Here is a 26,489-nt window from a genome sequence, read left to right on the forward strand (position 1 = left end):
GTCAAAGTTTGATCCAGATGGTCCAGGTTTAACACATATTTTGGAACAGTACAACATGTACAATAATGGTTCACCCACTCATAAATGAACAAGAAAAAATATTTTCATCGGCCTACATTCGAATCATAATAAGTGAGGTCTTATCTCAAAACTCACAAAAAAAAGATAGTTTTGGTGTGGGAAAATTTTTAAATCAATCATCTCGACTTTGACCATTATGGTTGTGAAAAAAAATTTAAGATTTTAAACCCTTGCTGTCAGTATATTGGACACTTGCAGGTGACACTCTTGATATATAGTGTACCTTGTAACATATTATCTAGACTATTTATTTTCAAAACTTTAAAGTGTTTATAAATGTGTTGGATCTATAGCATTTTTAGAGCTTTAAATCTTGTAACATATTATATAAATTGTTTATTTTCAAAACTTTAAGGTGTTTATAAATATGTTGGATCATTGTTTATTTTCAAAACTTTAATGTGTTGGATCTATATCATTTTTAGAGCTTTAAATTTTCTAGTTTTGTGTGAAAATAGAATTCTAGGCCATCTTAAAGTTTTTCATCACTGGAGTAAGGCCATCTAAAGTTTTGTTTTTAGGTTAGTAAAAAGGTAAGTTAGTAGGGATTTGGGCCGCTTCCTTTTGATGAGAATGAAGTAAGAGACTACATCATAGGGGTAGTACCAAATCCCCAACCCTTAGGTGAGAATGAAATCAGAAACTGCATCATAGGACTTGTTGGTACTACCGCTAAGGCCCAAAGCCCCCCAGCCCATTCTAAAAAGTTGTATGTCAGTGGGGATTTGGGCCCCTACCCTTTGATGAGAATGAAGGCAGAGACCTCCCTATAGGGCTCAACAATACTACTGCTAAGGCCCCAATTTAAAGTTGACATTTATATAACCCACACCCTTAATTAAAGGAATGTATACAAAGCAATGTTCGCAAAATCGAATCGGAATGGTTAACCGGTTTTGGGGCTGGGAGTGGTTTGAACCAGAACAGGATTAACTGAGGTGGTTAACCATTTTAACCGGTCAAGTAGTTCTTTTTTTTTTAAAAAAAAGGTAAAAAACGTCCAAATAAAATTTAAAAAAATTTGAAAAAAATTAGAAAAACTTAGATTAAGTGTATATTATTATATTACATACATTTATCTTACAAAAAAAATTGAAACAACTTTTTATATAAATTAATATTTGAATACTATGAAGATATGCAAGACAATTTAGAATTTGACATTAATAAATGAAGTTACAAAGTCCAACTAACAATGCTAATAGTAATGAAAGTGGCAAGGGGGATCATGATATTGTTGTGTTTCACTATCAGAATCTACGGGGCGAAAAATCTGAGTAAGGCTTGGTGGAGTCTGTAATGCCGCAGTTGTGCCCCCTCGCCAGTCAGGAATATTTCTTATGGTACCCCTTTGGCCAAAGTCTCCTAGACTCGTCCAGCCTTCATGCTCTCCCCCACCTGTTCTGTGTTACCCCCACCCTGTTCTGTGTTATGGCCCTCAACATCTTCAATATTGTCATCATCATGAATGACCAGGTTACGGTGACGGCTACGGCCTCGTCTCTCCCTTATTGAGTAACTCCTATGCCTCAATGCCTGGACTTCCTCTCGAGCCAATTTCATTAAATTCATCAAGCATCGCATCATATTACGCCCCTTCACATTCCTAGATGACTAGTTCTTGCCAATTGTTTTCTATTGTCCCATCTGTTTCATCATCCTGTGTCTTATCGTCATCCATGTCCATTGTCATGTCTCCTTCATTGGATTCTGCAACATTCACATTATCATCATATCGGTAACTGCCCCACTAAGAAAATCTTGGTCTAGTGGTGAGGTCCTTAGTGACACCTACTCATTGGCGAGGTCCCTCCAGAAGATGTAATCAAGGTTGAGCGGCATGTAGTCTGTGGGGGTCCTCCTTGTATGTTTCTCTCTCAATTTCAAATTATAATAAACGTACACCAAGTTGTGCAGCATCTGTGTCTTTAACCTATTTCGCATCAGGGCGTGCATCCACTGAAATGTACTCAGTTTCTCTCAAAGCCCGAGGCAGCACAGGTTTGATTCAAATTCTAACGGCAATCTTTTGTAATTGCTTTATTTGAATTCCGCGTATCGTCCACCATTTTGTTGACACAGACAAACATAGAAATACTTAATAAAAGAAAAAAATTGATTTAAAAAAAACCACAAATAGTAGTGTACTAAACTATTGCAAGTTTTAACTTAAAACTAACATGGGTGCAATTTTGCAGTTGCTTTTTTGGCATTGTTGTATGCAAATGCCCCATTTTTTCCATGTACATGATAAGCTAGAAATAACAAGATGCATATACAAGAAATTAATACTACATAGAAATGCAATTCATTATTGTAAATTGAACTTTTATTACATACACGTTTTGATTAAGGTTTACCTGTTGCGTACACTCCATCTGAGTTTCAAGATCAGGTTCAGGCCTGTAGATGCAGTTTCTTACCCCCTCCATGATATCTGCATCTTCTAAAGTGGCATGGAGTACAAGTTTTGTGGATTAAGAAAGAATCCTGCACATGATTTGTTATATTATTAATTATGGTAACTTTTCTCGGAGTTGAGAAAGAGTCATGAATTGCGACAGTGAATCATAAATTACCTGCTGCATGGATATCATGGTGCAGTTGGTCTCTCCACCTACGATCAACAATCTCCAATATCTCTTCATTCCATATGTTATTCTCAAATATAGCTTCCTTTGCACGTCTCATTGCATCGAACAGAAATCCCATTACGGGTTTATCATCAGAGTCACTTAACCTCAACACCCGTACTAAAGGTTCAGTTACATAAACAACATGGTTACATCCAGCCCATAACCTCCGATCGAGAAAGGTAGTTTCAACCTGCCTTCCAAGTTGACTCATTGCTGCCTTATCAGTTTGCCATTCATTATAACGTATCATTGACCTCAATCCTACCTTGTTTACCAATATCGATTATATCGTAAGGAACGCTATAGCGAATCTGATAGTGGACTCCCTGATAATCTCTCGCATGCAATGCTCCCTCATCAAAACATGAAGATACGTGTGGTTGTATATAAACCTTGTAATCAACTTGTTCTTCAAAATACAATATTTAACCCTCTTCAGCTTCCCTATATCCTTGAGCATCAAATTAATACAATGGGTAGCACAAGGAGTTCAATAAAGATTGAGTCTTCTTTCTATTAGCAACAAGCCTGCTTTTCTGTAATTCGCGACATTATCAGTCACTACTTAGACCATATTTTCAGGCCCAATCTCATCTACAATTTTGTCTAGGTGTGCACATATCAGTCTCCCAATATGTCTCTTTCCTGATAAATCAATGCTAGAGTGGTAAACAATGCCCCTAGGGTAAGCTATTAAAAAATTGACAGGATACCTATGGGATTTGTCCTTCCAACCGTCAGTCATGATGGTCACTCCTGTACCTGGCCAGCAGACCTTGAACTGTGCAATGCTTATCAACATCATGAACAACAACTTCTAAACATGGCCTTGCAAGCTCTTTCGCAGTTGGACCTCTAACACCTGACTCTGCCTCAGCTATAGAGTTACAATTTGTGGGTAGAAATATGAGCTTGCAGACTTAAATGGCAGTGCATTAACATACCAGAACATGCTAATCATCTTTATCGCTTTTCTATTAATATACCTGCTGACGGAAATTTTAATTGTTTTTATGATATTGTGACTTGTGGGGATCAAGTCCAGAGGGTTCGCGGGTCATTGATGGCACATCTATGGGTTCATGTCATTGAGTAGTAGATGACCGACTGTAAGAAGATGGGCGACTAGAGAAACTACGTCCAATCTACTCTACCAAGGGAAGCTTATAAGCATGGATATTTAAGCCCTACTTTCTCATGAAAATGAACAAGTTACAATAACATCCAATAGAAAAAAAATTATAATTAAGATTACTATGAATCACCATGCCATTCAATTAATATTTCTCAATAAAAAACATGCATGTGTGCCTCTAGACTATGAAGCTGAAAAAGCCATGCATGAGAGGAATGCATTAAGAAATGTGGTGAAATATGTTTTCTAGAGGCCTAAGGTCAAGTAAATCCTTCAATGGGGAATATGAACAAAAATAAGTGCCCAAACCTTTCCTAAAGCACATGGTACATCATGAAATTGAATAACAGCAACAACCTATTAAACAAGACGTAATCCATATAAAGATACCTCAATTCCTGATGAGCGGTTTGTATTTCATGTGATAGTGATCATTGCCATGAATATATATTCAAGGTTAAAAGTATTTCTCAAAAAGTTCTAAATGGATGCATCAGAAGGGAAAAATACATCCACTTTCCAAAAGTGGAATTTAATACACTCCTTGCTATAAGTTTAAACTATAAAGCATGCATTGCTCCAAGGAGTTCTACAAGCTAGTACAATAGATCAATTCTGTATGTTGATCAAAACTGAAGATCTGATAAGATATGCTGCCAAAACTGCAACCTCTATAAAAATGGGCTTTAAACACAGTTAAAGTTGAACAACTAAATATATACATTTTTCATAACATTGCTGCATACATAAAGATATAAAATCTTAATTGCTGCATACATAAACATATAAAATCTTAAGGCTTTATGACACAATTGCATAATGAAGTATAGCCAACAAGTAGTCCGATACTTAAAGAATACTTGGAATACTTAGTGTTTTTTGAATCAAAATGGCTCCACAAAATCAAATCATTCATAAAAAATGTCTCCCTAAAATTTAAAGAATACTGGGAATACAAAATCTTTTTATTGAATATATATATATATATATATATATATATATATATATATATATATATATATTCTCATATTTATCACAAAAAACATATTTTTATAAATATTTATATTGTATAACATTAAAAACAATCCTCACAAAAAAAATATCAATTTTATTTTTCATTCAATAAAACCCTAAAATCCCGAAAATCCCTAAAATCCTCAAAATCGACCTCCAAAATTTTATTTTTGTTCTAAAATTCATTCATTTATTTTATGCAATCAATAATCTCACACAAATATTGTTTATATATATTCTCATATTCATCACAAAAAGCATATTTTTATAAATATATATATTATATACCATTAAAAACAATCCTCACAAAAAAAATATCAATTTATTTTTCATTCAATAAACCCTAAAATCCTCAAAATCCCCAAAATTGACCTCCAAAATTTTGTTTTTGTTCTAAAATTTGTTTATTTATTTTATGCAATCAATAATCTCACACAAATATTGTGTATATATATTCTCATATTCATCACAAAAAATATACTTTAATAAATATATATATTATATAACATTAAAAACAAAAAAACTCCAAATTCCTAAAATCGAGCACCAAAATTTGTTTTTGTTGTTAAAAAATTGTTCTTTTATTTATTGCAATAAATAATACAGTCAAATATTGTCTAAAAAATCCTAAAAAAGCTGCAAAATTAAGAAAAAAATTAAAAAAATTTGGGTTCGAGCTTACCTTGTTTGCTTCAATTTCAAAATCGAGCCACAAATCTCTCTATTTCAATGAAATCAGGAGTCTTCAAATATATGTATTTCTGTGATCATCAAAATCCCCAACTTTTATAAAAAAAAACTTAAAATCCAGGCCAAAATCAAAGGAATGGCGGATTTTGGGGAAAAAAAAATAAAGAACACAAAAAAACGCACAAAAAATTCGCCAAAATCGATCTAATATTAGAGTTTTTTATTCAATATTTGATCGATTTATAGAAGATTTGAAGGTATACTACAATAATTGAGCAAAAAAAAACAAAAAATGGCAGAAAAAGCATAAAAAAGCTGCAAAAAATGGCGGATCACAGGTTCTTCACAAATAACAGGCATTGTTACAAATAATGGTTGTTATTTGTTGTGGCGCCGTTATTATGTTATATCACCAAACCGGACCGGTTTTGGTAAAAAATTCCCCGGTTTAAAGCCAAACCGGCCTGTTTTTTGAGCCGCTTTTTTTTCCAAACGATGTGTTTTTTTACTAGTACACTAAAACCGGACATAACCGGAATAGCCACCCTACCGGTAGCGAGCTACCCGACCGGTTTTTTGAACACTGATACAAAGAGACCATTTACTTTTGGTGTATAGAGGTCACAATTACTCTTATACATCAAATTTAAAATCTAGTGGTCGTAAGAGTGCATTGATTAAACTCAAAGTTCAAATTTGTTTTTTCAAACTTCGGTGACACTTCACAAGCCATCAAATTTGACTTCTAATAGTTAGGACTTAGGAGTAACTTTGACCTCCTTATAACAAAGATAAGTGGTCCCATAATATATAATCCCTCAATTAAAATACCATTTTGATTTTTTTATTTGAGAGAGAGACTTTTGTATGTTTTAGGGAGATAATTTTTGTCAAGAGGCGTTTTGGATGGATATACTATTTTATAGAGATAGCTTGTTTTGTGGGATTGCCACACACCCGTTTTTATGTTGTTTAGTTGTCCGCTTTCTCTCATTTGCAAGAGAGAGAGAGAACATTTTTCTTTTAGGTATGGATTGCATGAAGTTGCAACCTTAAACAATCAAAGTAAGAGCATCCCTAAATTTTGTGATACGATAAAATTCTAAGATAGTGCAAGAATATATTTTTATATTTAATTATAAAATTTTAAACTCTAAAAATGGTTCAAATCAAACAATATATAAATGTATATTTTTTTTGAAAATTGACAGTTTAGAAAATGTATTATTTTTGGGACTTAAAATTTTTGTTTACTCTAAATCCATATATCTCGATGTCGAGGTGATCAATTAGATGTTTTTCCAACTTCAAAATATTCTTTTTCGAGGGATTCTTTAGGGGCATATTAATTCTACATCTTAAAGATCATATTAAGAGTGACTTTTTATGAGTTATGATGAATATTGTCTTTTGTTATTGTAGAGAAAGAGAGAGACCATGCATTCCCAAGAAGGCGAAATTTGTACAAAGGTGGTAATCTTAAACAATTAAAACAAAACGCACATTTAAATCATGCCAAAAGGTATCGTAGAGGCAACAAAAAGCCATGAGATGTTCTGCACATCTTTTTCTATCCTTAATTATGAAATTCAAAGTGGTGCAGATGAAACAAATATATAGATATTTGAAAATTTTGAAAATGGGCTGTCCAAATAATCTATCATGAGATATATTATTTTCATGTATTAAAATCTTCCATTTCTACACATATTGAGGTTGGGATGATTAGTTGAAAAGTTTTCTAGCATAAAAGCAACTTCAACGTTTATACTCAAATGACGTTGGGATGATCAATTGGAAGGTCCTTTATTTTTTCACACCTCACTAAAGAAAAAGGTTTCCTAGCATAGAAGCTATTTAAATTGGATTAAATAGTGTTAGGGTAGATCTAAGCGTATGTGAATGTTAGGTATATGAGATTTATGGCACACTCCAGAGTTAAGTGACACTTCGTTCTTACAAGGCTTGTAAATTTTGTGCATAAACCTTTTTTTTATGATACGGATTTGAAGCATTGTAGAGAAATCTAGTGGATTATTGTGGGTTCATGGAAGGTCTAGACGGTTTCTAGATCTTTCTTAAGAGAAGGGCTAAAGATTATTCAATATCAATATAGAGACTAGAAGGTTATGAAAGAAAGACTAATGCGACATTGCCAGGGAATTTATATTTTTTATTTTTCTTCTTTTCACCCCTTTTCTTTTTTTCTGGCAAAGATCATTTACAAGTAGTCTTATTACAATAATTCTTGCTTCAAAAAAAATAAAACTAACAAATCCAAGATCTTAAAAACCTGAATGCCATTAAACCATTTTTTTTTAAACAAAGAAAATATCCACAATTCTTATACTTGATAATATAAAACCAATATAATTAAATATAGCAAGAAACAAAAAATAGAGAGTGCTGAAGATTACCTCAACCGAACTTATTATACCCCACACCGAGTCACCAACATCCGATGACGCGGGATCGAAGATTTAACTTCAATCTCGAACCGGGAAATCAAATTTTGGCCAAATTGAGTATTCACCTTTAAATCTCTACAAACTTTAACCCCCAAAATTTTTTTACCTTACCCTAAATTTTCCAACCTTTAGTATTTTTAAAGCATGAGAGAAAAAATGGGAGACCTAAGGTTGGGGCGTGCCCCTTTAGAGGCTTAGGAGAGAGAAGGTTAAAGAGAGAAAGTTAGAGAGAGAGACCCCGAGGAGAGAGAGTGGGGCGTGCCCCTATGGGAGAGAGGTGAGAGAGAGTTGTGGGAGAGAGAAAAGTATAGATAATAGGGAGATGGTGCACCTATATTTATAAAGAAAAATTAGGTTTAGGTTTTTTATAGTTTGCATCTTTCTTGAGATTGAATATAGATCGTTGATCAAGATGACTAGTAGGGTGAGAGATCTGAGTCATCCATTTCATAGATGGGCCATCAACATTATAGAAGGTGCTTGTACCATTATCCCGCTTTCTTTAAACCAATTTTCCATCAATATATTTAAATAAATTGAATCTTATTTCAATATTATACATTCCATAAAATAACATAAATCTATCAAGAATCGCTAGATTCCAATTTCGGGGTGATCTATAGGCTTATATGATATCACCTGTAAAAAATCACATGATTTGAGCCAATCTAGGCTGGGTGATACACTTAGTGTAGTATGTAACCTAGACCAAATATGCCCAAAATCGATAGATTCCGATTCCATGGTGATCTAAATGTTTTTGAGAGATCACCTGCAAAAAATCACATGATTTGGGTCAATCTGAGCTGGTCAACACCAGATGTATCGCCCAGTAACACTAGGTGAGTCGCCTAGACCAAATCTGTTTAGAATTGGTAAATTATGATTCTGAGGTGATCTATGAGCTTATATGATACTGCATGTAGAAAATTAGATAAAACTACACAGTTTTTCTCTTTTTACATAATTTATTAAAAAAATAGTGAGTGTAAGATTTTGGATCACAAGGTAGGCAGTATGAACTATGGTGGTCTATAGTCCGGAGGTTTATTGGGATAATGTGGTCTTAAAGCTGTCTAAGGTTTAGAAAATTATTGAATTTGTCGGTTTTCAAAATGAGATATACACCAATGTTTAGCTAATCTTTGTGGGGCTTATTGTTGATTGGTTGATTATAAAAAGTTCTAATTCTAATTTTGTTCGTGTTTAGAATAGGAGGGCTGTGTCTTTTACCCATTCCCAAAAAGATCAGGCTTAAGGTGGGGCCGGACTCTTTTCTTATTAGCATCACAACTCAAGGTGGTTCGGTAAAAAACAAGAAAAGTGACTCTGTGGTGAGTAGTGCTCCATTGATGTAGTCTGTAGATGGTGATGAGGGATGGGTGGAAGTGCGTAATAGGAAGGGTAAGAGGGACCAAAGCTTCTGGCCTGGTTCGGCATCCTCTCAAATGCAGGTCTCCCATGGAGATGCCCGTAAGTCTAGGACTAGTGGGACAAGTGGAAAAGTGGCACATTTTAATCACATACCTGGGGTAATTACTAAATTGAAATTCAAACAGATGAGGATTCTGGTGGGCAGTGTGGATAGGTTGGACGTTACTAAGTTCATCAACTTTGACCTAATGGATTTGGCATTTTCTAAAATTTTAAATGTTTGTAATTATATTTGCGTTAGTAGTCCTGAAATACCAGATCTATCAAGTCCAAATAGTCCTGCACCGAAGGGTATTTCTAGACTATGGGGGGCACCACAAATTGCATTTTTTAAAAAGGTCGTACTTTAAAATATTTGGTAAGGGGATTTGATATCATTAGTGACAAGAAGGTTTTGTATGGGGAGCTAGGAGGAGAGGCCACGTGATTGGTGCATGAGGAGAATACGAAGGTTGAGCAAATCCATGTTGGAAAGATTGGGCGATTTAACCGGTAACGATTTAGTTTGGTCTGAATTGATCATAGATCGGTTACGATTATCGACACGTATTTTAGAAATAAAATTTTTAAAAAAATATATATAAAGTTTTAAAAATAAGAAATTTAGTTTTTAATATATTTTTTAATATTTTTATGATAAAGATTAGAAATTAATTTAGTCATTAATAATAACTTTTTATATTTTTTTATCTTTTTCAAAAAAATTTAAAAATATCTCCAAATATCGATTTTTTTTTAATTTATTTTTTCATTAATTTTCAATTTTATTTGAATGTGTTTTGTTATAATTATTTTTTATATACTTTAATAAGATATATTTGTATTTTTTATTTTTTTATCAACTTTTTGACTATTTGGGACGTGCCCGGTTGCATCGGCCGTTTACCTGTTAGGCCGGTTGAACCGCACAGTTAACCGTTCCAATTTGATTTTTCCAACTGGAACAAATTTTGGGAGCTCTGGCTGCAATAGGTATACCGGCCAGTTCAAAGAAAACGGATAGACGGAGATTTATTTGACCTTAGGCGAGTGAAGAAGAGGATTATTAGTTTTTCGGCAGCTGGTTCTGGTCTTTTGGAAGAGGATTCTATTTGCAAACTTCTATACTCGATCCTTCATAGTATAATGTCGAGATTTCTTCCTTTCCGCCAATCAGCTAAGAAGGATAGGGTCAGGGCTACTCCTCCTGTACTGATAAACCATTTGGCCACTGTTGTTGTTGACTCGGATGAAGAGGAGTTTACCGTGTCAATGGAGAATCATCAAGAGGATGATCTGTCTGAGCATGAGAATGTAGAAATGGCTGATGAAGTGCAGGTGAGTGCTTTGGCAGTGGTAGAACCTGAGGTTGTACCACCCATAAACATCATTCCGGCTGGAGTATATAAGCACTTACTTTTGATGGATCCAGAGCATCATTGTGAGGAGAATGAGGAGCAGGTTTATTCGGATATGCTTGATGATATGGGCCTTGATCTTAACTTTACCATCATGACTGTTTACCAATAAATAAGGGAGAGGGTGAAGGCTACAAAACAAGACAGAGTTCAACAAAAGAAGCAAACTCATTAGAAAAAGAGGGGATACTTCGAGCCAGTTCAGGAGTGAAAGGAAAAAGCAAACTGAAGTTTGCTAAAGCTCCATCGAGGTCATCTGCCACAATTGTTGAGAGGATAATAATGGGTGCGGATCTAGTTCATATTACTATTCAAGATAGTAGCTTCTCCTGCTCTTCATCATCAGACCTATATTCAGTGGACCATGGCTGGTTTGGACCAGGTGCAAAAGGTCCAGGTTCTTCATCCCATCCTTGATGAATTTAAACATTATTAGTTGGAATATAAGGGGTTTGGAGGATAAGAGGAGAATAATGGATGTTTTGCTTTTGGTGAAAAACTTGAGCTCTGTTGTTTTGATTCTTTAGGAAACTAAAATGCCTGTACCTAATCTTTTTGGAGCTGGGGATACTTGAGGGAATAGGTCTGTTGATTTAGTTGGTGAGGATGTTATGGGTTCTAAGGGGGGCCTTTGGGTGTTATGGGATCCTGATCTTTGAGAGAAAGGATCACTCTCATTAAATCATATTTGGCTAATCTTCCTATTTATCAAATATCTTTGTTTCAATTGTCTTGTGTGATTGCTAAGAAGATTGAAGCTATGATGCACAATCTTTTGTGGGGCTCTTTTGGAGAGAAAAGGAAGTTTCATCTTTTAAATGCCAAAAACTGTGGCTGGCTTTTGTATTAGGAGGGTGACTTTGGTTAATACTGCTTTACTATGTGAATGATGGTGATGAAGTCTACTCCTTAGATATCAGTTGTAGTTTAGAATTTTGGTGGCGAATTATGGTTTGGATAGATATAGATGCTGGATTGGGAAGGGGCGATTGGTAGAGGGGAGAGTATTTGCATTTCAAATGGCTTGGAGATGGTTCCCTAAAAGTTATTTTCCCTAAGTTATTGAATTGGATGTCCAATTCCCATTCTAAAGTGGCTGATTTATTCACTCTAAATGATGGAAAAGTGGTTTGGAACGTCAACTTTCATTATAATAAGGTAACAGATATCATTGTGAATAAGTTCTGACCTTGATGTCTATGTTGGACGAAATATATAGTTTACCTTATGAGAAGGATGAAATTATAGGGGAATTGGAGAATGATGGTCAGTTTTATGTGAAATCTGTTTATAGGTTGGTGTCATGATCGGTGGAGATGGTCAGATCAAGTTTTTTTTAGAGTTTGGAAATGACCTATTCATCACAAAGTGCAAGCCTTTGTTTGGTTAGCATTATAGAAAAAGATTTTGACAGTTGATAATCTTATTAAAAGGGGAAAGGTGTTGCCAAATGTATGCTTAATGTGAAAACTGATGGGGAGTCGAGACTGTACATCTTCCACTATTGTGCATTTGCCTCAAGAATATGGGTATGGTGTTTTCAGCAATTGGGTTTTGCATGGGTTATGCCTTTCTCTTTAAGATGTGTAATTTCCCAATTTTTTGCAGTTCGACTTTATGAGGGTGGGAATAAGTTCTGGATGATTCTTAAAGGGGTTTTGATGTGGAAAATATGGAAGGAGAGAAATCCAAGTACTTCTGTTGTTCTCATGCTTCCTTTTGAGAGAGTTTTGTTCAATATTAAGCACTTTATGTGGAGTTGGTTATCGATTTTGAAAGAGGGTTTGGGGGGTTTTTGAAGTTGATGTTTTGGCTAATCTTCCAAACTAGTCCAAGATGGGGAAAGTTAAGGGTAGACCGAAAGTGAAATGGACTCTACCAATACACGATTGTTATAAATTGAACTTTGATGGCAATTCTTTGGGTAATCCTGGAGTAGTGGGTATTGGAGGTGGAGGTGGGGGTGGCAATGGACCCAGACTCGACATGGGAACTGCCGGTTATACATAACATGGGTCTGGGTATGGGTTCAACATTTGGATCCGGTGAGGTCGAGTCCGGATCCAAAACTTGGACCTGAACACTATTCGGGTCTTGGCTTGAGTCCGGTTAGACCCGACCAATACCCTACTCATTTTAGTGTATTAAGGATCGTATACAATAAAAAACTCATAGTCATATTTAGCTATTAAATGACAAATCAAACAACTTGAAATCTAATGGTGGGTGATTGTGACCTTGTTGCCAATCAATATGGGTATATGATAGTAAAAAAGGGCAAATAAAAAGAGAAAGAAAAGAAGCTCATAGTGATGGTGGCAATGGACCCAACTACACCCAAGACCCGACGGGTACAGGTATGGGTCCAACTTTTTGAGTTGGATCCCAGCACAAAATCTAAACCCAAATGCTGTTCAAGTTTGAGTCCGGGTGCAGACGGACATAACCCATACCTTGCCACCCCTAATTGGAGGAATAGTGAGACATTGGTGTGGGAATGTTATTTTTTGCTATGCGGGCGCTTGTGGGATCATGTTTGCTAATGGGGCTAAAACGACTGCATTGTTGCAAGGTTTAAGATTCTAAAGGATGAACAGTTAGCACCTTTATGCATGGTGGAAGGGGATTCATTAAACACCATACTATGGTGAAAAAAGAGCAAACAGTTCCTCGACAATGAGGCAATACTAGTTGCAGATTCTAGATTTAGGTGGAGTCTTGAGAGTCTCATTTTATCATTTCTATCGAGAAGCTAATGCTTTGACAGATGAGTTAGCTAAGAAGGGGGCTTCTCTTCCCGAGTTAGTCAGTGCTGATGATGTTCGTGGAGTGTTATAAATTTGTTGTAATTTGTTGATCGATTAGTTGGCATACAGATGCATCTGTAGCTGTAGAGGTAAGATGCGCCTTCAAATTTTATCATGGTAGATAAATTTGATGTAAAATGTTCTTAGGATTATCTCAAAGTCTATTTTTATATTTAATTATAAAATTTTAAATTTAAAAAATAGTTAAAATCAATTAGATCTATAAACATATGAAAATCTTAAAAATGGACACTGTAAATAATGTCGTAAAATGCACTATTTTTGAGATTTAAAATCTTTTTATTTTTCATGGTCATACATCTCGATGTCAAAATGATCAATCAAAGGGTTTTTCAATATTAAAATTACCTTTTTCACTGGATTTTTTAGATGCATCCGTAGCTATTATAAGGTTGCAACCTTATATAAACTTTTTCCTTAATCAAAAGATTTGAATATTGTTTTGAAAAAAAAAAAAAAGGGAGACACGTGCAGAAAACCCATTTCTCACAGTAATGAAACTTGTCCGAACTCCAGTGGACGCTGTTCCGCCCTACAATTAGCTCTGCCAATTGGACATAATTCTGCCCTGCGATTGGGTCAAAATACTTTTTCTTGCAATCATTATCTTGGAGACGTAAAATCTGACCCATAGAGGGGAACCCGAAAGCCAAGCCCTACTAAAATGTCAGCAAATCCAGTAAAGAGTTGATTTAAATGTTCAATTACTCGCCTCCGGCTCGAGTCTCGGCCCGAGCCAAAGCGGAATAACTCGGGTGAGCATGAGTGGACCTCACCAAGTCATGCATGAGCACAAAATTGCTACAAAAAAAAAAAAAAAAAAAAGAAAAAAGAAGAGAAAAAAAAGAAGAAAAGAAAAGAAATGAGAGAGAGAAGTTATAAAATGCATTAAAATTATATAAAAAAAAGAAAAAGAAAAAAGTATAGGGAAGATGAAATATGAAAAAAAAAAATTGATTTATAACTTGAAATAATTCAGTAAATCCAAAAAAAATAGAGTATATAATAAGAAAAACTCACTAATCACAAAAAAAACCAAAGAGCATGTATATTACGAGTTTACTTCTACTCCCTCGACCAAATGACCTATTATGAGTTTACTTCTATTCCCTCTATCAAATGACCTATTATGAGTCTACTTCTACTCTCTCGATCAAATGACCTACTTTTGGAGGATTTCTTCAATCTGGAATTTTGATAACCACCTAGAATCACTAGATGATTATTCTTAAAAAACAAAATTGAAATTTGAATTTTCTAAGATCTCGCCCTTGTAAAAATTTGACAGTTTCTATTCAATCTTGAGAAAATATTTTTTTTCAAGTGCTTAAAGGGTGCAGTTAGGAATTTTTATTTATTTATTGAGGTTGCTCTATGTGTTCAAAAAATTATATCCCCAAATTCTGGTGGTCCTAAAACTACTCCTAGGTGGGGTTTTACCCAAGGGTGTAAATGGACAGTATACTCCCAAAAGGAGTAGAATATCTTTTGCAACAATGGAAATTATATAGAAAATGCATCATTTATTAGTGAGTAAACAAAAGGTTTCTAATTTTCTAAGACCTTTTAATAAACTTGAGTTTGCGACCAGCGCTCACCTCCGCAGGGCGCTGAGGACAAGTAACTCGGCCAAGTCCCAGTCAAATTAGCCGAGTTTTGGACTGCTGGTTAAAGCCCACCGCTCAACCAGCTGTCGCATGATGCTGCACCCTTGAGGCTGCGGATTCAAACCCAGCCAACATACCAATAAAAAATTAAGTAGAAACCATACTTGTATATAACATTTACATGAAAGCTTACATGAAAGCTCAAAATTGATTAAGTAATGAGTACTAAAAACAACTTTTATCTGTAATGAACTACAGGACTCAAAATGTAGGGATAAGTCAATCGTCTCCTTTAAATAAAAGTCAAGAAGATCTTGATGTACTCAAACCCTTAATGCATAGCAAGATCTAGCTGACATGTTTTGAAAGCTCTTCACTTCTTTTGGATGCAGCCATGACGGCACCCATGATAGTTCCACGAAACCCATTTTTCTCTAACACATGAATGCCTGCAATGGTTGTCCCTGCTGGTGATGTCACCTCATCTTTGAGCTGACCAGGATGCTTCCCAGACTCAATGGTCATGGCCGCTGCCCCAAGGACCTGATAAAACGAACTCAAATATTATAGCAGACTGCAACATAATTTGAGAAAAGCAGTATTTGACGGCCAATTCACTCCAACGATTTCTTTCTTTGCATTTTTCTGAATATAGTTTCTATATTGACACTGAAATGCCCATGATATTAGAAGCATAATTCCATTTTTCTATTTTTGTTTATGAATTTCCTCATATCTGCAGATAGCAAAAGCACATTCAATATAATTTTAAGAAACTGGCTACCATTCATGCCAGTTGACTCAATAGCTCCTATGGAAAACAGAGAGAAAAGGCATTTGCTTGAAACAATTTGACATATTTCCCGTGACCCACTTGGTCTAGCAACCCAAGTACCACATTTGTTTTAGACCATTGAAAAACTTGTGCAACAACCACTAGAGGAAGCTTATAAAGCTTCCCTGGTTGCACAAAGAATTGCAGATTATGTACAAATGTGCTTTGTGGCTACACACCATTATAAGCTGCTGTATGAAATGCTTCAACTTTTGTCAACAATTGGGAAAAACGAAATTCCAAAATTTTGAGTGTTTGATGCAATTATGGCTCCTAATATGCTCAGTTTTCCTAGGAGAAAATCTGCTAGAATCACGAATGGTTGAACGGTTGAGTCCAAAGCAGTACATTAACATTTTGATGCAACCATGATTGACATAACAAAGGGAACCATGAATAGGCAATATTCGAGCTTCTGCAACTCTTGGAACATAATATTCATGTTCAAGAAATGTTCTCAGAAGCTTGTTCTTCCCATATTATTTCCATTTATGTCGTGACCAAATTCTTATTTCTAATATTTTATCTCCCATGTAATAAGTGTGAAACACCTTTCTACGATCATTTAATCAATGAGGAGGGGCATTTGGGATAATGAAATAAGGTAGGTCCATCCAAGTAAGATCCATAAAATCAAATATATCATCAAATGGTTCCCAACTTTAATAGACGACTCTGTTCTTTTTACCAGCTTGCGCATTTATTTGCTTACTGGAGGAACTCAGAACCTATCTGGGACATAGTAAAGAACGATTTTCACTTACTGTTTGAGAAGCCAGACATAATGCTAGATCCCGAGGAAGGCCAGCTGCTACTCCTCCATCAGCCATAGCTTCTATTGCCAGATATACATATGCTGGACCACTACCACTGGAAATTTAGGACAGTAATGTCAGGCTACTAATAGTGGACATAGGATCAAATAAAAGTAAGTTATTATCTATAACTTATTTTAGTTAATGTCTGATTGGCTTGTCATTCAAAGTAGCATTCCTAAAAGATCAAAAAGAAGTAAATGATGCATATAACATATGCAATAAATAAACTGGAGGGTAGCTCAAAATATCAGCCATTATAAAAAAACTTTCACGAATATGAAATTTACCTTAAGCCAGTGACTGCATCAAGAAGTTTTTCTTTAGCAGTCCATGCCTTGCCAACTGCTCCAAACAAATTGGATACAAACTTCTCATCTTCAGTTGTTGCCAATTCACCCAAGCATATAACTAGATAAGCACCAGTTATGTTAGAAGACCCATACTCCAGAGAGATAAAAGTTAGGAAAATCTTCAAAATGTTATTCGCAAGCAGTAAAGCAAGGGGTTTTAGCATGAGTTATAAAACTTGCCCCTAGAAAGAATACCTACAATTTGACCACTAGAAAGAATTTAGTTGGGAAACCATGCCCAACTACCTAATCAGATAACTCAGAATATGAGGAATGCAAGTCACTCTAATTAAATGGTTATATGTAAAATCAATAGAAGTTTTGATCACACCATGTCAAACTATTACCAAACAGGAATCGGTTGTACAAAAAATTCATTGACAACTAATGGACTTAATAAATTGGCCAGACTAGTTAACCCCATGAGACAGGTCATAAGAACAGGATGATATTTGTTATTATTGAAACAGTATTTTAAATTCAAATATTGCAAAGATAAAGGAAACAAATATGATTATTCATCACGCAAAACAATACCTGATGCTGCCATGCCAACTAGGGATGGAGTATTAGTCATTACTCTAATTAGCCGCCCATGACCAGTCCATTCCTACATGAAAAAACCCAAAGTCATACACAGGCTACATAACAAGCACTCATAGAAGAAGGGAAAAGAGCATATGAATAATTAAGACGTAGAATGCATTATTTGAAAAAATAAAAATAACAAGAAAAGGAAAAAAAATTGAAATTGAACCATTGACAAATATGCTCAAGGACCCGAAGGAAGGAAAGCCCAAAGATGCATAAACTAAACAATTTGAGAAAGAATAAATCTACTTCTCTTTAAACTTACTGAAGACTTTGCCAATAAAAATAGAATAGCATGGTTATCACAGCACAAAATGGGACAGAGGAAATGAACATTCGTGTATCCAAATCACCAATATGGATAACTGCCACTGCAGATAATATTCTTCTGTCCTCAGATGATTGACTTTGACATGATTAAACAAAGAACTTAAAAAGTTGAAAATACATGACATTCGATAAACACACTAATGCTTCACAGTAGTTTGTGTTCCACAGTTATTTGCTCCATGATATCACAGAATTGGGACATCATAGACTTTGTTTCTCAATGCTTCCATTGCAGGCGGGAAACAAATACTAGAATAAGTTCACAACAGAATGAACTGCCAAAAGTGTAGGTTACAAGAGTTACTAAAATTCAGACGTATGTCTGTGTGTTGGGAAATCCACCAAAAAAAGAACTTCTGGTTCTGGTGGAGAATCAAGTGTCACTTGATTCACGAAAACATATGATTCATGAATATGATTCCCCTGAATAGGTTTGAGGTTACATCTCACAAGCAATAATCATGCAAGTTCTATATTATATTTCCAAGAAATTTTTATTCAAGATGCTTAAAATCCTACATTGTCTATGAATATAGCACTACCATACTGATATTTAAAAAAATATAGCACTACCATAACTTAGATAACATGGACAAATGAGAGGAATGAAAACCTGAGATAACTAGTTGGCAAGAAATACAATATTCACACCAACTAAATGATGCTCATTTTCTCTCAGTTCCTATGTTCAGTGCATGATGGCCATTATCAGATCATAATAACCAACGTCAGATTTTTCATTTACCTTGTGATCCCATTGCTTCCACAGGGAAGTCAATTTTCTTTTTGTTCATAATAACTTCTACTATTTTATAATATACCAACTTCTAGCATCTTCTGATTTATCCAATGTTGCTTGATTGCACTTTATAATTTGAGCCTAAGTGCCTGACTGGAGATTTGTATTTCCATGGCTACAATACATTTTTCATTGTATTGTCAGTGTAGTAAAGGCATGTATTTCAAAACATTAAGGTTTTAAGGAAAGAAAATATGCACTAAGGAAACAACAATGTTCCTTTACGTAAGTTTTATCCTGCCATGTGTTGGAAATATGGCCTATCAAGGTCTAAATTCTAGTAGTCTCTCATTCAGTGGGAGCTATTGAGAGACTAGATTCTTTTACCCCGAGTACGTATGAGGCATCGAGAGTTCATTTGTTGAGAAAGCAATTTCTCAAGGAGGTGTGAGGGTCACCTCCTAGTCAGAATTTTATAGGTTAGCCTCATGTTTAGCTGCAATCGGCTAGGACTTGGAGAATCCAAATGACAAAAATAGAACTCGAGTAGTTATTGAGTATTCGCCCTGTATGGAACGGTCAAGACTTATGGGACATAAGTCCGAATCCTCACACGAGATCATTGCATGGCATGTGCATTTTCATTTCGTACGGGAAGCCACTCTTCCAAATGCATTATCCGAGTTTGGTAGAGCCAGTGCACATGTACTTTGCGAGGACCCCTATAATTGAGTTGGATCATGTCCCACAGGGGTACACCTGTAATCCATTAAGAGCCGAATGATCGGATGTTCCCACTCAACGGCTTTAATATGGCCAATTATGTGTCTCTGCTTTAGACTGTGGAACATAGGTCTATTGGGTTGATCTGAGACTCGGTGGAACATCATTCGGGACTAGCCCAATGGAGTAATCCGATACCTATAGTTATTAGCATGAGATCTCACTATACTTTTTGTCCGATTTTATAATGATGAGAAAAACCTAATAATTGCTCAAAAATACTTTAAATATTTATTGTGAATTTTAGCGAATTTTTTGGAATTTTATTTGCTAAAAAAATTAGGGTTTTCATATTGTTTAGCTCACATTCCACTTTAGTCTTGACCTGGTAGTACCATGTGGCATCTGAGTGGCTATAGGGCTGCCACATGGCACCCCACACCTCACTCTAGGATCACCACCCAGCTGGGCACTGATCCTTAGGCGGGGGACTAGATTGGCATTTGGTTGCTTATTTTATAAGGGGTTGTGTTATGGTGCCTTGTTATATATTGTTATATTTTATTATAAATTAAAGCCCCCTTTCTATCACATGTCTTAATTAACTCACACATGGGTCATGCATGGCATGTGTGAAGTTTAATTAATTTATTTATTTGCTATCAATGAGAAATTGCATTTTCAAATTTGAGTTGAAAAGTATCTTCACACTCGTGTGAAGGGGACATTATCTTTAAATTGATTGGTTCGAAATTTTAGATCTACAAAGTGATTGGCTTTGATAAAGTAGAATATCTCCACATGTGTGAGCTTTGCCAATTACTTCTTTGCCCTTTAGCCTTTGTGGTTATCTACTCTAATACATTATTAAAAAAAACTAAGGATATTTTTGTAAGGCCATATTGGATACAATTGGAACAAAAACATGGGCCAAGGACAAAATGATAAAGTGGCATAACTTAAGGTTAGGGTGAGTGATAATGGTGTGAAATCCCATCCCTTCATCCTAGTGGTTGGTTGGGGATGGGTGACTAGGTACATTAGCCTCTCATGTGCCTTTGGATTAGTGCATCAAGGGTGTTAATTGAATCCAAAGTTACACCCATATTATAAAAGCACATCATGAGATCTCAAACCCTAACTATCTCAACTCTTGAACCATTTTGAAAAATAGGTGTTGCCCTCCTTCTAAGGTTTTGTGAGAGAAAATGGAAGATAGAGAGCTTTTAAAGTTCCATTAGGTGATCTTGATGGTAGTCCTCCTTTATTATGCTTAAGTTCATAGTATGCATTTATCAAGGTAAACTCCATTGAATTTTCTTTTTTCATAAGATCATATCCTTGACATCTATAATTGCTGGAGTTTTGAATTTAAAAAAGTTTCATTGATCTTAGAATCCCCATTTGATCATGAGTAATAGCCTATATGCATGAGAATCCATGATCCTGCATAATATCCATTAATTACTTTGCTTCAAACCCATCAAATAATTTAGTCTCAGAGTGTCACTCCATTTTCAGAACTTTTTCATCATGTTTTTACCTATGGGGGTTCCTAATCTTTCCATACAAGACTGTTTTGGTGGTTCGAGGGACCACCATGTGTAGTTTGGCCATCACTCTCTTGTTCTTTATCCGATTCAATTTAAACATTTTTCATTCTGTTTTAGATGATAATGTCAGTGTTTTGAGATCTTAAGAAGTGATTTTAAGGTGTGTAATTTCTTCCTATTTGGATTAGACACTCTTGTGAGATTGAACCACTTTTGTACAATCCGAAGGGACAAAATTAAGTCCTTATAGGGCCCGATTGCGTGGCCCCGGCACAAGGGGTTAGAAACATGGCTTCCCTATTTTAATTTGGCATTCTAATTCCCTGTTTAGTTGATTTTATTCTTTAGAATTTTGTTTAGATTAGTTGCATGATGTATTTAAGCTTTGGGACATAGGTTATATAATTTGTGCTATGAAAGTATAATTCATAAGCTAGGCTTGCTTTATATGTAATTGCCCTATAAGGGGTTGGTATTTAAGTTTATTTACAGTGGTTATACAAGGCTAGAAATTGTTGTAATTGTTATATAAAAAGATTGTAACTTATTCACTTAGCTTGGTTTTTAGCAAGTGGCCCGTTTAAGGTGTCCATTTTGCCTTGTTTTTCGGCTTGAAAATTTGCTTTAGTCTTTGTATCCACTTTCACCATGTTCCTGAGAATGGCATTCGCCTCCGTGAACAAAATAAAAATCTCCAAATCCCAATCTCTTGCCATCCTCTTTTGCAAAACAAATACAAATTTGGTTGAGGAAAATAGAGAATCAGAATAGCAAAACAAAATTCACATATATAAAATCAATTTCTGCCAAAAGAAAGTATATTTCATATCACTAGTTTCTAAAATATGAATAATAATACATCTCTAAGAAATAGGCGAATGAAAAACAAATGCTGGCAAACAAAAACCTGCAAATCATTCAACCGAATTCCTGCAGCAATCGACACCAAAAGCTTTTCTTTTGATAAAAATGGCTTCAATTCTGAAAGTACCTCTTTAACTGCACTCCATAAAAACTCATTGGCAATTGAAACTTGAGGTTAGAAAACTTTACGATGGGAGTAAATATGACCTGAATGCATACAACAAATACACCATTATTCTAGAAGCAAAAAGTGATGACATGTTGATGGAAAAGTGTTAGCATTAGCTTTCAGACACCAGATGCACCTGAACAGGTTTAAGGAAACCAATGAACCAAGTACCAGAAATTTATATTTTTTCCACAATATTGCATTTAAAATCTCATAGATTGTTGGCATCTTGTTAGTTTCTGTTTATAAGATGACTGAAGTGCCAATAAATTATAGCCCATGCCTTTTCTATCAGAAAGAATTTCACACAAATTTTTTCTAACAAACAAAAGGAAAAGATTTCTCACATGAAGTGCCATCTATCACTTTAACAAAATAGCTCCCGAAATCTACTAAGAGATGCAAAGCTAGGCTCTACCTCGAGACTGATACTTCAAAAGCATAAAGGCAACTCCTAACAGAGAAATGCAACCTTTCATTTTCTTGTTCCAGATTTTGCAGCCACCTTTCATAGGCCTCAGTAACTAAGAACCAAACCTTTAACCTAAACGAAAAAGTACGCAAGTAATGAAAGTCATTGTGATCAAAAAAAGGGAGGGAGAAGATTTAAATTATGCCGAGTACAATTTCAGGATAATGTGTTTGATAGATAGTAAAATCATGACGACATTAAATACGATTTACGTTAAATATCAAAAAATAAATTTGAATGAAGTTCGTAAGGAACTATATATGAAAATTTGACTTCCCCTCCATGCTACACATTCCTAATTTTGTACAGGTTCACTAAGCATTGGAAGTTACAGAATCCCATAAAACTGTTAAAATTTGAATCACAAGATGCCAAACTATTGATGGAAAATTTGTAAAAATATTAACCTAGAGATCAAAATTTGGGGGGGGGGGACTCGGGATGCGCTTGCACATGTTATGGTTTGCACTTCTAGATTGGAGATGGGATATGGGAACAGAAATTTCAGTCCATCCACACAAAATCCTTTTAATGAAATTGTTGATTATAGGCGCTCCAACACCAAATTCACAATTCTACTCAAGGTAGTCTTATTCTCTTTCAATGCATGACAATATATTCAAAATACACAGGGGTGTTGAAGAAAAAAAAAAGGAAGCATTTCCCCTTCCCAAGATGGCCCTCATGAGGTTTGTTGTGTTAGAATCATTGAAACTTGGGCAAACTTCTTCCTAATAAGAATTACAAATTAATCACAAATATATACCGGTTTGGGTTGACAAAGGATACCAATACCCATGTACAATAATATGTCAAGACTACCCTCAAACTATTTAAACAAATTACATAGACTAAAATACAAGACCAATAGACATATTCACACCTCCCCTAGAACTGATGCATCTGTAGAAACGAACAACAGTTTGTTCACAAGATAATCATATCGCGGTCAGAATATAATCACATCACCATTAATAAGAGCTTCAGTAAAAAAAGTCAACAGCTGGAATACAAGAGAGTAAGAAGACCAGCGAGCAAATCTTACACGAATTAAGTAACAACCAGCCTAATTATGTTTAGCTCAATCATGAAATACAAGATTGGTGGCAAGTGACATTCTATGGGTCACACCCGAGCATGTTCTGTCCGTTCTCTCATCTGTCCAGCCCTTTCCTTGGCTTAAACCCGGAATTCTCCTTTGGAAATCCATGGTGGTGGCTACCATCTGGGCTCTATGGATCGAGAGAAACAATAGAGTGTTTAGGGGTGAATACTACACGTGGAACAAAATTTTTACTAAGCTAAAAACCACAGTTGTCTTTTGGGCAACAAACCACCACAGTTTCAAAGAAGTCACCACCACGGCTTTCTTTCAGGGTTGGTCCGCAGTCCTAATACACAATTGCAAATGACCAGCCCGTGCTTCCTGTTGGATTCCCCCACCGCCAGACCATTTCAAACTGAAATTCGATGGATGCTCCCTCGGGAATCCAGGTCCTTCGGGAGTGGGAGCCATAGTCAGATACTATTTAGGCAACACGGTAGCTTCGTCTTCCAGTTACATCAGCCAACTCGGTGGCAGCTGAGGCCCACGCCCTCTTGGAAGGACTAAAGCTACCTCAGCCCACACTCAATTGTGATAGAGGGCGACTCACAGAACACTATTTTGTAGGCCCAAGAATACCCTCTTCACCTCCACCCTGGACCCTAGCGCACATCTTTGATGACATTCATTACCTGTGCAGGGGATATGGATGTCTCATGGAAGCACAACTGGAGGAAGGGCAACCAGGAAGCAGACGCCTCAGAAAAAGAAGCGGCTTTACGGAAGAACTTTTAGCAATCTACATGTTTCCCTAGCTGGGAATTTTGGACCACTTTCTTCTATTAGTTGCTGTTTGCACTGTAACCTTCTTCTAGAAGGATTTTGGTCTTTATTTTTGGCTCTCCTTCCCTAGAGCACCCAACTCTGTGGTCTGCCTAGGTTGTTGTACTATTCCTTTCACTCAATTCAAGGTTAACATTCTCAAAAAAAAAGATTGGTGGCAAGCGTGATCACATTGGTATTACCCTAATGGAGAGGCATGCTAGAGGAAGCAGAGACACCTAAACTAGAGAGACGTGTGTGAATCCAGAGAATCTCCTCAGCGGCAAAAGAAATAACCACAATAGTCAGCTTCTACCATATATTTGGAACACATAAATTGTTTCTTGAACCAAATTTTGTAATTCTCCTTGCAAGTGAACCACCAAGAAGAAACAAATTTTGTATTTCTCCTTGCAAATTCAGCTGATTTTACTAAGCGGAGAAAATAGAAAAAAGAAGTGAATCACCAAAACAAATACAACACTATGGAGCTAATCTGCAGCATCTGGACAACTGGCGCAGCCTAAGCAAATGCAACAAGCCAAAGATCAGATGACACTGAGAAAAGGATACTACGACCAAGTGTGGACCGAATATGTCAATGATATGATGAACAACAACTAAATGAGCTGAGCTAGGAAACTCCATGAACTAGCCAACAGACCGAACTGCATATTGATACATGGCCTGTTACAATGAAATATTTTGTTAGTCCACCATCTAATTCCCGAAATGGAATTGGATCACATGGTCACAAACAGATGCAGATAATCAAACATTCAGCTCCACAAAGTATCTACGATCTTAGAGTGAATGAGTTTTGCTCAGAAGACAAGATCACACCAAACTTGTGCTAAGCAACAATTATCCCTTGTCAACCTGCGAAATATCTAAACCAAGAAGATAGGATAAAGTTGCCTGTACATTGGAAAATGTTGTTATAAAATATGGCTCATGTAAGAATAGTGTTTTATCATCCATTGCACGTGAGAACAATGCCACGACATAGAAAAGTGACATTGTTACCTTCCACCAAAATAGCTCACATATAAGGGAGGAGCTCTAGAACACTGAGTAAACCCATCCAAGAGCAATGGCTAGTCTAAATAAGCAAACCAAGATCAAGGAGCCTACTTTAGGCCACAAATGGTTTTTTTAAGCCAAAATACTAAATTTGGAGGAGCACATAACTAGATGGAAGCTGCATATATGTGAAGAAAAGCATCATTCGCATTTATTTGATGCAAAACCCAATGTCTCGCAGCTGCAACTAATAAACAAAACGAGTTGTAGTAAGTTTGACAACTGGTGCAATTTTTCCTTATTGTTCAGATCATACTCTTGCTTAGCTACAAATCGAGTCTTACTCTGACTGATGCTACCATCTAGTGAGGTCTTAACCTTGTAAACCTGCTAGGAATGATGCACTATCTAGTGAGGTCTTTAACTTTATAAACCCATGTATTGGACCAGATCCCAGTATCATTGTTCCAAAGCCCTCAGTTCCTCAATCCTAGAATGATGACAACAATTATGTTTCACAGGTTTTTTATATCTACTGGGTTGACTGGGGTCTGGATCAGGACCGGTTCCGGGATTGGATCAGATACGAGGGATCATGAAGGGCTAGAAGGTCTCTAGATTCAGGATTGCTATCTGTACATCCCAAAATTTAGGGATTGAGATCCCAAATGTTGGGGAGCTCGATTCCAACTTCTGGGGATCAAACGATAAGTTCTACAGATCCAAGCTTAAAAATCGAGGTCCTCGAGTGTACCTGACTAGGGTTTCCTAGGTTAGGAGCACAATCCATATAATAATGTAACCTATGCGCATGAGGAGTAACAAAATATTAATTCCTTGCAGAATGATAGGATTCCTACATTTC

General features: G+C 35.8%; 1 protein-coding gene across 3 annotated transcripts in view; it reads right to left on the reverse strand.

Annotated features, from left to right (window-relative positions):
• Positions 1–15,437: 15,437 nt before the first annotated feature.
• P5CR (pyrroline-5- carboxylate (P5C) reductase) overlaps positions 15,438–26,489 on the reverse strand; it is a 34,857-nt gene continuing 23,805 nt past the window's right edge. Inside the window, exons 3-7 of one of the 3 annotated variants that reach the window (XM_006843290.4) lie at positions 22,137–22,228; positions 17,831–17,903; positions 17,231–17,351; positions 16,890–16,995; positions 15,438–15,833 (exon numbers count right to left, since the gene is read on the reverse strand). In XM_006843290.4, the coding sequence (XP_006843353.1) occupies positions 15,639–15,833; positions 16,890–16,995; positions 17,231–17,351; positions 17,831–17,903; positions 22,137–22,228 (587 nt within the window). In that variant the 3' untranslated portion in view covers positions 15,438–15,638. Of the gene's footprint in view, positions 15,834–16,889; positions 16,996–17,230; positions 17,352–17,830; positions 17,904–22,136; positions 22,301–26,489 lie in introns of all 3 variants that reach the window. The other 2 variants (XM_088864150.1, XM_088864154.1) reach the window with 2 other exon arrangements.

Source organism: Amborella trichopoda, chromosome 1 (genome assembly GCF_054954075.1).
Source record: "Amborella trichopoda isolate Santa Cruz 75 chromosome 1, AtrichopodaSantaCruz75HAP2 v2.0, whole genome shotgun sequence".
Taxonomy (NCBI): Eukaryota; Viridiplantae; Streptophyta; class Magnoliopsida; order Amborellales; family Amborellaceae; genus Amborella; species Amborella trichopoda.